The following is an 11,791-nucleotide window of genomic DNA, read 5'->3' as shown; positions in this document are numbered from 1 at the left end:
CTCTCTGACTATTTAAGATAGGAACAGCCTTCGAAATATAGCATCTTTCCTCAGGTTTGAGACTCAAAAAGCGACAAGCCCATTCCTACAAACCTCCCTTAGCAAATCGAGCAAATCCCTTCTAGATCCAAGCGAATGGCGGGGCAATAAGCAGACAGATGAGGGACACAGACACTGGTAAAAGCAAGCAATAAAATCGGCTGCCTTCTTAACAATCAGCAGATAAAACAGGGGGTTGTCTGCACAATACCAGAGAATAATGCAATCTAGGCTGGAAGGAACCTTAGAGGCTATAAAACTTAATGTCTTTTGATTTTCATGATTCTGTTTTGACCAAACAAAGTTAAAACTGATATATTGCATTGTTCGGGTTTCCACAAGGGAATGGATTGGTATTGAGATTTCTTGGACTTTGCAAGTTCCTCTTTAACCTTTCCTCTCCCCCAAACATACTGCTCTTCTATCAAATGGCCTTGCTATGCACAGTCCTGCAAACTGGGAGTTTACAGTCCGGTGTCAGGCTACCCCGTAGGATCTCCTTGATGTACCATGACCTGTTCCATCGGTTCTCTTAAGTGCAGGGCAGATCAGTGCTAGGAGAGGCATTTGTTATGCTTTTACTAATTAAAAAGTTGCAACGATACAGGTAAATCCCAAATTCCGAAGTGGGCAAGAAGGCAATCGAGGGGCCACCGTGCCAGTTGCTGGGGCGCACAGCAATCACGCGGGAAGCCCGGGTGAAGGTCTCCAACTCTGAGCCGGATTCATTTCCACCCAGCCCGCAGCGGGTGGGCTCAGAGCGGCTAGCAGCGAGGGGTTATAGTCGCGGCCCCAATGAAAGCGGTGACCAAGTTACAGAACCAGGCCACCTTGGCTGTCACCTAACCCGAAAGGCAGCCCAGAATGTCCGCGGCGCGTCAGGCGCATCAGGCACACTGCCCGTCGGGCCGAGTCCCCCACCTGTTGGCACGCTCCCCCGAGCTAGGCTTTGGACACTGTCCACGGACAGGGAATGTGACAGACGATCATAAATATGCAGGACAGATGCAGCCAAGACAGCAGAGCCACCGGGCCGGCGCCGGCGGGAGCCGCGGAGCTGGAGCCCGGCCTCAGTCGCCGCGCTGCCAAAGCCAGGCGGGTCGCGCCGGCGCACTCGGGTCACCGCAGTGGCACCAGGGGCTCGGGTCGCGCCGACAGCCACGCCGAGCCCCGCCGCCGCCCGCCGTCCCCCACCGCGCCACCCGGCAGCATGGAGCCGGGCACGGCGGCCCGATCCGCAGAGCCCGCCGCGCGCCACGGCGACGGCAGGAAAAAGATGGCGGCGGCCGTGGCGGCGGCCACCGCGGCCTCCCACGCGCCGCTGACGCCAATGGCGCGCGCCGGCCGGCGGGCTGCGGATGGCGGCGGCCCCGGCTCGGGCGAGGGGCGGGGCGAGGCGGCGAGGGGGCCGGCGGGAGGCGGAGGCCGGGCGGGCGGCTGGAGGGAGGTGGTGGCGGGGACAGTGTGTGGCGCTCGGAACATGGCGGGCGTCTGCGACGCGGCCGCCCCGGGAGAAGGCGGCGGTGGCGGCGCGGACGGCCCCGATCGGACGGGCCGCGGCGAGGCGGAGCAGCCGGGCGGTGGCGGCCACGGGCCCGCGCCGCAGCACACCGAGACGCTGGGCTTCTACGAGAGCGACCGGCGGCGGGAAAAGCGCCGCGGCCGCGCAGGTGAGGCGGGCGGCGAGCGAGCGAGCGGGCGGGCGGCGCTAGGCCGCGGCGGGCTGCCGAGGGGCCGACGCGGGCTGAGGTGGCGGGGACGCCGCAGTCTCGTGTTGGCGCGCGCAGCGGCCGCGGCTCCGATGGCTCCCGAGTCCCCGCGGCCGGTGACAGCTCCCCCGGCCGCTAGTGCGCGCGGCCCGACGCTCCCGCGGCCATCCCCGAGCCAGGTGTGCCCCATAGCTCGGCTGTTCTCCTGGTCACCGTCTGCTCCCGGCCGGTCTCAACAGTGACAGGCGTCCCCCGCATCCGAAAGAGGTCAAAAATGGGAAGCGCGGGGCTTTGTAGATGATGTCCATGCCAAGGTGACTCCCCCCCCCCCCACCCTGTGTTTTATGCGAAGTTGAGCCTCGGAAACCTGTTAACTTTCTCTTGGAATACGTTTTTCGTAGACTCAGCTGACAGTGTGGTCGTGACCGTGAAGTTCACTAGTTTCCTCCGAAATGTGCGGCACCCCTTAAAATGTTACATGTGGACTTTCCCTCAAACTGAAACTTCTGCCAGGAGAAACAGCATTGCCACACAAGAAATCATGTACCACTTTTGAGCCCCACCGTCCATAAACACTTTAAAGCATACTGCTAAAATATTAGAATTCCTGTGTGTTCTTGGGCCTTATTATTTTAAAAGAATTTTTAATAGCTTTGGTGTTCATAGGGAAGCTTTGTAGTCAGCCCGGAAGAAAAGGGAAGATTTTGACATGTTTCTTTCATTTGGTATACTAGTGATTACATGGTAAGCCCAAGGTCTTGGACAGCAACTTGATGGCATTTCTTCCCACTTACTCCAATCTACTGCAGTGGAATGAGGGCTGTGTTAGCCTCTAGAGCGTGCAACCTGTATAAACACATTCACGTTATCATTCGCTGTGGGTGTTAAAGTTTTAGCAGTACAAAATGACTGGTGGATAGATCTGATAGAGTTGCCCCTTCTCAGAATTGGATGTAGAGTTTTATGTTGGTCTCCGTATCTTTGAAAACTTGTGCCTTGTTTGGTCTTTTTCGATTAGCCACTTCAAATTTTTCCAGCATTCTCTATTTGGTTTAGTTGTCGGTTAAACTCTCCCCTGCAAGAGTGTTTGCTCTCTGAACTGGCAGGACCTAATAAGACAAAGTCTTCCATCTCTCGGCTGCTTGTTTACTTAGATTGACTGCTGCAAGCAATAGAGGTGACCAGGTTTCAGTACAGTTTCTTTGAAGTATTTCTGAGCTTCGGGAAAGCTGTTACTGTTGAAACCGTATGTTGTTAGCATGAAGAAGAAAAGAACGAAGCTATGAGGAGCCCTTGGTGAACTCAGACCTTGAACTTGTGAAGAGGTGGACTTTCCTAAGGTGCCCCTGAATACTTGGATTTCCATAAACTCACCTCTTAGCACACACTTGTTCTTCTCCAAGGCGGTCCACTGAGCAGAGTGTGCTTAGTAGTTAAAAGCTGAAGTTGTCAACTTCCAGTGACAGAAAGTCCTTACTAGGGAGATACACAGCATTAGCTATTGGGATGACCCTCCTTTTTCCTCTGTCCATCAGTCTTGTGTAAAGGACCGATAGTGGCTACCCCTGTTTTGGTAGGTGACATTAGGGACCTAGGCAGGCATCCCAGGATCATTTCAGTTAGAGGTACCAGCCAGTGGTTTTCCTCTATGGGTTCCATATGAATCACCCCGTTTTGTCCCCTGGTGTCTGACTTTAAGATTCAAGCAGCTCGCCGGGCGGTGGTGGCGCACGCCTTTAATCCCAGCACTCGGGAGGCAGAGGCAAGCGGATATCTGGGAGTTCGAGGCCAGCCTGGTCTACAAAGGGAGTTCCAGGACAGGCTCCAAAGCTACAGAGAAACCCTGTCTCGAAAAACCAAAAAAAAAAAAAAAAAAAAAAAAAAAAAGATTCAAGCAGCTCTCACTGCCCACCTCTGACTGGGACTTCATTTGGCAGTGGCATCTGCCTAGAGTAGAAATCTATGCTTTCTTGATTCACCTCCAGTGCTTTCTTTCAAGGCTGTTCTCTTTCTTTGCCTCCTTTCCAAAATATAGGAAACTTACCGGTTGGGCCAGAGAGCACCACCTGGTGTCAGACTGGCGACATCTCTCCTAAAACTGGATGCTCACACTAAATAAAGTATTACTTGACCCTTCTCTGTAAAGGCTCCTGTGGACTTGCCCTGGCCTCCCTCTGCAAGCTAGGGCAGTCTTTGCCGCTCCCTTTGAAAGTCATAATCTTGTTGTCTAGATGGCTCTAACCATCACTTAGTTCCACTGTCCCCTTTACCATTTTCCCCCAAGGAATTCAGGGCTTTTATTATAAGACATTTCTTGGTCAGTCCGAACAGTCTAGCAGTCTCTTTAAATGAATATCCAGTTAAGATGCGTATCCATACTTTAAGTGAAATAAAATGCAGTGGTCAAGGTTCATTTTGTATTGTATTCCTGCCCATCCTGATTATCTGTTGAAGAAAATATGTATATATGTTTATTAGTTTGAGTATATACGCTATAAATATGACATGCATTTATCTGTCAGTTATGTTTTCTTCCTGTTTCTCAGACTCTGCTTTCATTTGACTCTCAGCAGCATCTTTTTTTCAGACTCACGTACTGTCTGACATATACTACTACTCACACGTTAGCACAGTTAGAAATGGATACACTACTCACCATTCTTGTATGTGGTCCCTGGCCTCGAACTCTGGGAGTAGTGATCACCAAGAACTGCAGTCTCACCTTGTTCTTTTTTCATACTCTTAAATTCTTGCCTTTTCATGTTGCACTTTTAGACATAGACCAGATAGTAAGCAGTGCGTATCATCCTATTCCTGTGTTGTCCCGTTTGACTCATCCACAAAGTTCCAGGTGAGAGAGGCTCTATGTAGCTGTACTTGCCTTTGGGAATTGATGCCTAGCAAGTCAACTTTGGACTACAAATTAGGCAATCTGTGTTCTTAGCTTGGTTCAGTTGTTGAATTGCTTTTGTTTAGACTACTTGCTTAATCCACTTGGCTCTGTTTCATCAGGCCACTACTAAACAGTATTTAACTTAGCTGTTTTACTCTCCATGGAGACGTAACAGGTTTGTAATAAGATAAACATGACACTTGCCCAGGAGCATCAAACAGTTCCCAATAAGGCAGGTGTAGGAGGTGAGCAGATAAGCCTTGCTTGTAAAATGAGACGCCTGATGGCAGGTGTGGTCACCAGTGCTGTTGGTGCTGGACGGGTGCTGGACTGTTGTTCTCTAGCATGCTGACTTACGGAGCTCACCCTTGTCCATTTGTTTCCGCCTTTGCACATCTTGCTGTAGCCCCATGAGCAGAAAGAAAAACGGAAACCCAGAAAAGCCAACTGGTTTTCTGTTACCAGTTCCCACAGATTGACAATGGGCTTCAAACAATTCATAGTTCCTGCATCTTATTGTTTGTGACCTGTAAGCTAGCTATAGGTTTGTTGATACACTTCTCACATTTTTGTACCTTTCTGTCTCTAGACTCTTCCTCTTTACTGTCCTAAATGAGACCACCGTAAACATTTTTTAAAGGGTGGGAGGCAGAAGTAGGAAGATTCTGAGTTCAAGGGCAGCCTGGGTTACAAGGGGAACCTAAGTCTCAAAAAACAAAACAAACAATAAAAAACTTCAAGAAATTAAATATAGGTGGCTGGAGAGATGGCTCAGAGGAATAGAGCACTGGCTGCTCTTCCAGAGGTCCTGAGTTCAATTCCCAGTAACCACATGGTGGCTCACAACCATCTGTAATAAGATCTGGTGTCCTCTTCTGTACTGCAGGATACATGAAGGAAGAAACCTATATACATAATAAATAAAAATCTTTTTTTTTTAAAAAAATTAAATATAGTATGCAAAATGGTTCTTTTTCTTACATTTGATTTAGGAGGGCAAAACTACTATTGTGCTGTCTCCTAGAAAAGTTGATTCCTAGTTTCCCTATACGAAACATGCCTATGTGTAAGAAAAGTATGTTTAGTATTTAAGGTATCTGTTTAAACTTCAGAAACACTTTCTTAAGGCTGGAGATATGCATGTTTCATAGTTTAACGGTCAACCAGCATTCCTTTCCAATTTGCTGTTTTAAATGTGCAGTGCAGTATTTTAAGAAAGATATATTTAGACCTATTGCTGAACATATAAATATATGTATGATTACTCATTATTTTAATAAATACTTTTTGATCCTAGCTTCTAGTTCCTAAAGTAAGCTGTAGTAAGCTGTCTCTGATGAGTAAGACTAATAGTTCTGTTTCAGGGATGAGGAAAAGGATTGATATATTTATTTCTCAATCTAAAGTACAGGTTTACAGAGCATTTCTGTGATAGGTGAATACTGATTTAAATACACTGGTGGAATTGATTTGGACTTACGACTGGTGTTATTTTACCTTATTAATGTGTACACTCTTCTAATATAGACATACTTATAATTAAATAGTAAAGTTGCTCTATTTTCAAAAGATTATACCCTAAGTCATAGTACAAGTAAACTCAAATAGGTCTATAGAATGCCACCTCTCCGGGGAGTGAGGGGGATAGTGGCACAGGCAGCAAGGCCAACATGACAGGTCAGGTCCAAGGCAGTGGACGCCCCTTCCTTTGACACGGGTCAGAGCAGACTCTAGCCAGGTCTTTTTCTCTAACATAACCAACAGTGGGTGTGGATGTAATCATGGCAGGAGAGAGAGCGCCATGCGTTTGCTGGTCAGAGTTCTGGGCTTTGCTCTCATGTTTGTCCTTTAAGTGGATTGACAGATCTGTTGATTTTCTCTTTCTTCATTTGTATTATGTGAATACTGTTGTCTTCCCCTCTTTAGTTATAATTGTTCTGAGAATTATATGACGCGGTGAAGAGAAGACATTTGTAAGCTGCCTCAGAGTAGAAGGATCCCATCCCTTGAACAGGGTCTTATCTCCTTATTGTTAAGGAGGCAGGATAAGGCCTTCATGCTCTTTGCTACCATGAAGCCTGGGCTTTAGTAAGCATTATTTTACTGTACCTTTGAAAAGCATTCTCCAGCCCATTAGCATGGTGTTGTGTGCAGAGACAACTGTTACATTTAGAGCTTGCTTAGGAGGGACATTATAAAAATAAGGTACATGGTACTTGGTTATGGTCTCCTAAGGGAGTGCACTGGCTTAGTGTGGCTGCACAGCAGTGAGCTCAGGTTCTGTGGAAGTACAGAGAATAGGAACTGATGGGGTACTGGGTTTTTCAGAAGGAGTATAGGTGTCTATTTTAAAAAACTCTTGGAAGCTGGGCGCGGTGTCTCATGTCTATAATTCTAGTACCTTGGAACAGAGACAGGAGGATCACTTCAAGTTTGAGGCCAGCCTGATCTGTATGTGAGTTCTAGACCAGCCAGCCATAGCAACTCCCTGTCCCAAGAAAGAACAGTACTGGAATGTGCAATCTAGTAGTGAAAACACCCACTTGACCAGAACTCTCACTCTGGTCTATCACTTGGTTTGGGGGTAACCTCGGAGATGCCTTTGCTTCTCTATATCTTGGTTTTCTTTTTCTTCATCTGCAAGACAGCCATATCTATAGAACTGGTTTTACAGTTTTGAGTACTTGTAATTAAAGAATACTCTTTTATGATTTAATGTTTTAGCATTATAGAATCTAACTTGGGGCAGGAGTTAAGAATTTAACTTGGTGCTTAACACTAAGATTCTTGTATTTCTAGAGGTAGATTCCTCACATGGTCCTCTTTTGTGTTTATAATACAGTCATAACATTTTTGTGCATATCATGACCTGTTTATGAAATCTAATTAATGTAGGTTATATTGTTTGTTAAATGTACTTGTGATACTTTTCACTGTAGAACCAGGATTGCAGAAATAATATTAATAGATATTAGGTAACAAGCACACCAGGAGTGGTTACTATTACAGCTAATATGTAGACACGACACTGCATCTGCCTTGTGGCTTTCATCTGCTCTCCCACAAACACTGGCAAGTGCCTCCGGATCTCTGTAGAAGGCAAGACCCAAACAGGTGGAACTGGCAGCAGGCTCAGTTTTCTCTTTGGGGAACTTGAGATTTGTGACTTGACCGTCACGGACCTCAAAGGTAGGAGAGTTGGTGCAGTAGTCCCTTCTCCATCTGACCCCACGTTCTTTTCGTGGACCAGAACAAAGCACGGAATATGTCAAAAACTGACCTCCACAGTCACCAAGCAAAACGCCACTATGGCAGAGAATTTTCCCAATAAAACAAGGTGTATCCGGGACTTTTTGTTATAGTTTGCTCTTTTAAAATATAAAGCTATTGTATAATGACCTGCCTATGTGTCTCTTTAGTACAGATGACAGATTCCTAGTATCCCCTACTTCTGGCTCATGTTGAGCAGGAAACCTCTGATCCTGAGATGGCACCTTGACACCGCTCCAAGGGGTTAGGCCCAGGCCCCTTAGGCTGTCATTTATAATCATAGTCACTGAGGACCATAGGACAAGGCTGAGGGCCTTAGGTGCTGCCAACTCCCCAGTCTCAGAACAGTGCCAGCCGTAGCACCCAGCCCTTCTCTTCTAGAGACTTGTATTCTCTTCCGTTACACTTCTGAGTTGATTGTCTTTTAAAAGTGTATCATTGATATTTGCTAAGTTCCACTAATGTTGAACATTTGGATTAATCCTCCTTTTATGTTCATGTAGATCATCCTCAGTTACGTCAGTGTTAAATAAGGTTAGATGGGTAATGCCAAAAGTTGACACTGAACTCAGTATAAGCGTAGCTTTCTTTAGGGTTAGCGTTTCTTATATTCAGCACATTGGGGCTCTCTTTTTCCCTTAAAGTTTTGCTGTAGTTCTAGAAAGTTTCTCACCGAAAGTTTTACTCTTTGTGGGTGAGGTTATAGCACACCTTTAAGTCTGAGCATCTGTTAATATAAGCAGAAGCATCTGTAACACCCTACGAAGGGAAAGCAGGGTGCACAGTGACCCTGCCAACCCTGTGCCAAGCAACTATGGGGAAATGGTGACATTTCTCCCCATGAAGTCTTGCCTTCCCCCATTTCAAACTCAGATATTTCTTGATATATTAGCAATTCTGCAAATACAATATTAGTCTGCTGTTTAGAGGTGTGTGTATGTGTGTACTTACATACAACATTCCACTTAGCAGAAGAAGTCAGGCATGTGACCAGAGCTAGGAATCATTCCAGTGCTGATGGAAGTAAGCTTTAGGGAATACTGTTCAGACCCTCAGCTAAGCCTGCTTCTGGTTCGCAAGAACCTTCTGAGGCTCATTTTGACTGTCCCCACTTGCCACATTTGTAAGAGCAGAGCACAAGCTCAGGGGTGAGTTTGAAAACTTTTGCTATCCTGGAGGAAAGTTTGGCCTCCTGTAGAGTGAGAAGGTGATGGTCAGGTTGTTGAGGTACCATGGGAAACATGGCACACCAGAAAGAATGGGCTCGGGCATCTCCACCTGAGCTGCTTACCTCAAATCCAGCAGAGCCGAACACATTTCAGCTACTTTGGCCTTGCCTTCCTCTACTAATCTAAGCTGCCTGATGAACTTATGCTGGAGGAGCAGAGGAAACATGCACAAGTGGACCAGCCTCTGGAAAGGGAGGTTCCACTTTGTGTGGCTAATGACCTAAGGCGGTGGGAAACTTCCACATAGCAGGCATAAGCTGTCACAGGGAGAGGTGCCGCTGTTAGCCCACTTCTGCAGGCTCTCCGGCTCACCTGAGCAGGAGGGAGCTGACCTGTATCTGCATGGCTATCCTGGCATAGGGATGGGCTGAAAGCAGTGCCTTCCAGGCCTCTGGGCTACTGGAATACCTACTTGATGGAGTCTTCATAGCTACTCTTTCTTCTGTGTCTCTACCGTTCACTGGTTGGAAAGATATTCTGACTTCTCTGGCTCTCAGTAACCATCCCTTCCATGCTCCTTAGTGTTTTCAGTTTATGCACCAGTACTCAGTCCCCAACAGTACCCTCCAGTCATTTGGGTGTCTTTCTCATCAAGGCACAGATCGTAGCATTCCCCTTTTGCTTCCTATGTGTATTACTTATGGCCCCAGCTCCCCTGTGAGTTCCGTGATAAACACTGTTCTTTTTGTTTTGTGTCCTTTTCTTTTTTCTGTAGAACTTTCATTATTGAGGTTCCTCAGTGCTGAACTAACAAGAGGGTACTTCCTCGAACATAACGAGGCCAAGTATACAGAGCGAAGAGAAAGAGTGTACACTTGTATGCGAATACCAAGAGAATTGGAAAAGGTACTTTTTTTATTTCCAAACATTATTTGAAAGTTTTAATTGTGAAAAAAAATTGTGAATAGCTTGTGTTGAGTTTTTAAAATACCATAAGTAATATGGTAAGTAATTGAACATGCTTGGGGCTATAGGATTGCTGTGTAGAAAGCGGCTTATGGCAGCTAGTTTTAGTGAGAAGGGAACATTACTGACTCTCTCCACGCCTTAGTTTGTTACTTACTAAACTTAGATATTTTCATCTTATTCAAACAGCCTTATCCAGGATTCACTTTCTGTCTCTGAGCTCTGCTAGCTCCCCTCAGTTGTGTTCATCTAGAATAGCACTTTCTTTTTTTTCCACTTAAGGTATTTAATTTCAGCCTTTTCTGGGGCTTCAGTTTTTAGAATAGCCACATGTTTGAAGACATAGGTGACAAACCTTCAAAGGAAAAAGATGACTTGTTTAACCCTTGTCACAGAAAGCGTCCTGTTAAAACAAGACCAAGTCTTCAGTAGCTCATTGCAAGGTCAGTCAGAGGACAGGAAAGCCCTTTTCCTCTGGTGCTGCTGGGCTAGGAGTCCTGAGAGATTTCAGATCTTATTACAAGGAAAGATGTATGAGCTAACCCATTGGTTTTTATAGTAACAGAAGGCTTGTCGAGTCTGGCTGCCTCCTCAGAGCTGTGCTTCCTATTGGAATGGCTGTGGGGAGCTTCCCAGCTTGTTCTTCTCTTGCACTGTGAAGCAAGAGGCGTGGCAGGCGGTGGGAAACCAGTACCCAGCCACTGTGGACGAGAAGAAGAACAAATGTAGGCAGCCAACTTCAGCATCTTTACTTTGTTGAGGTTCTTGGTAGAGTGTCACATGCTACAGATTTGAGGGAGCTGGCACTGGAGCGAGATTTAAGATTTAGAGGACTTCCGAGGAGAGGCAGAGGCCCTGTGTGTGCCAGTGATCAGCACATCGTTGTCTCTCTGAGAAGGATGGAGGAGCCCTGGAGCAGCCTGAGGGACTAATGGAGCCGGGGGAAGAGTAGCTGCATTTTCTCTTGGGGGATTCAGCTAAAATTGTGTCTGGGGTTGGCAAGGTGAGACAGATGTTTGTTATGGGAAGAAAGGAGATTTGAAATCAGTTATGTTGGAAAACACTGGTTGCCTTTTAAATCTCATTGTTTATTTTTTCCAGTGGTAAACCATGGGGCAGAAGTGTTTGGACGTAGTGTAGAGGCAGGGGTAAGACAATCTGCTGACATCTAGTTTGTCTGGGGTAAGACCAACATGTACCCACCTAGCCTTAAGTTTTTCTCTCAGTGAGCAATCCCAGACACAGTGTTTCTCGGGAGAAGACAAGGAGGAATTTCTCTGCCAGCACAGCCAAACTTCTCAAATGCAACCAGGGTCTGTCCTACAGTGGGACCATATGTATCTGGCCCCTTTGTTACAATATCCGTTAATTGTTTTCTTCATCAGAACAAGCACAGTGTATACATCATTTTCCTTCACAGCAATTTTAAAGTGGCAAGCAGATACCATGTTTCATGGTGAGGAAATGCTCACAAGTCTCAATAAGACTTAATACAAGCAAGTGTTCTTAAACTAGAGTCCACTGTGAGACCACAGGTGGGTTAAGTAATGTATGTGGTGTGTTGCCATCAGGATTTGCCTTTTCAAAGAAAGAATCTGTACCAGGAGTTAGTATTGTTTATAAAATTGCATGTATTTGTATGAAGGTTAAGTGAATAATATCCCAAATTTGAATTAACTTTCATTTCTCAGTTATTTTGCCTTCCATGAAAGTGACTGCTGGCTGTAAGACTTTTAGGAACATGG

At 46.3% G+C, this 11,791-nt stretch overlaps 1 protein-coding gene across 1 annotated transcript in view; it reads left to right on the top strand.

Annotated features, from left to right (window-relative positions):
- Nucleotides 1-1,495: 1,495 nt before the first annotated feature.
- Nucleotides 1,496-11,791, top strand: part of Tapt1 (transmembrane anterior posterior transformation 1) — a 51,040-nt gene continuing 40,744 nt past the window's right edge. Inside the window, exons 1-2 of the mRNA XM_057772660.1 lie at nt 1,496-1,709; nt 9,856-9,986. Coding sequence (XP_057628643.1) covers nt 1,520-1,709; nt 9,856-9,986 — 321 coding nt within the window. The 5' untranslated portion in view covers nt 1,496-1,519. The remainder of the gene's footprint in view (nt 1,710-9,855; nt 9,987-11,791) is intronic.

Source organism: Chionomys nivalis, chromosome 6, assembly GCF_950005125.1.
Source record: "Chionomys nivalis chromosome 6, mChiNiv1.1, whole genome shotgun sequence".
In the NCBI taxonomy this organism is placed as follows: Eukaryota; Metazoa; Chordata; class Mammalia; order Rodentia; family Cricetidae; genus Chionomys; species Chionomys nivalis.
The sequence above is the reverse complement of the archived record's forward strand: the minus strand, read 5'-3'. Positions and strand labels throughout refer to the sequence as shown.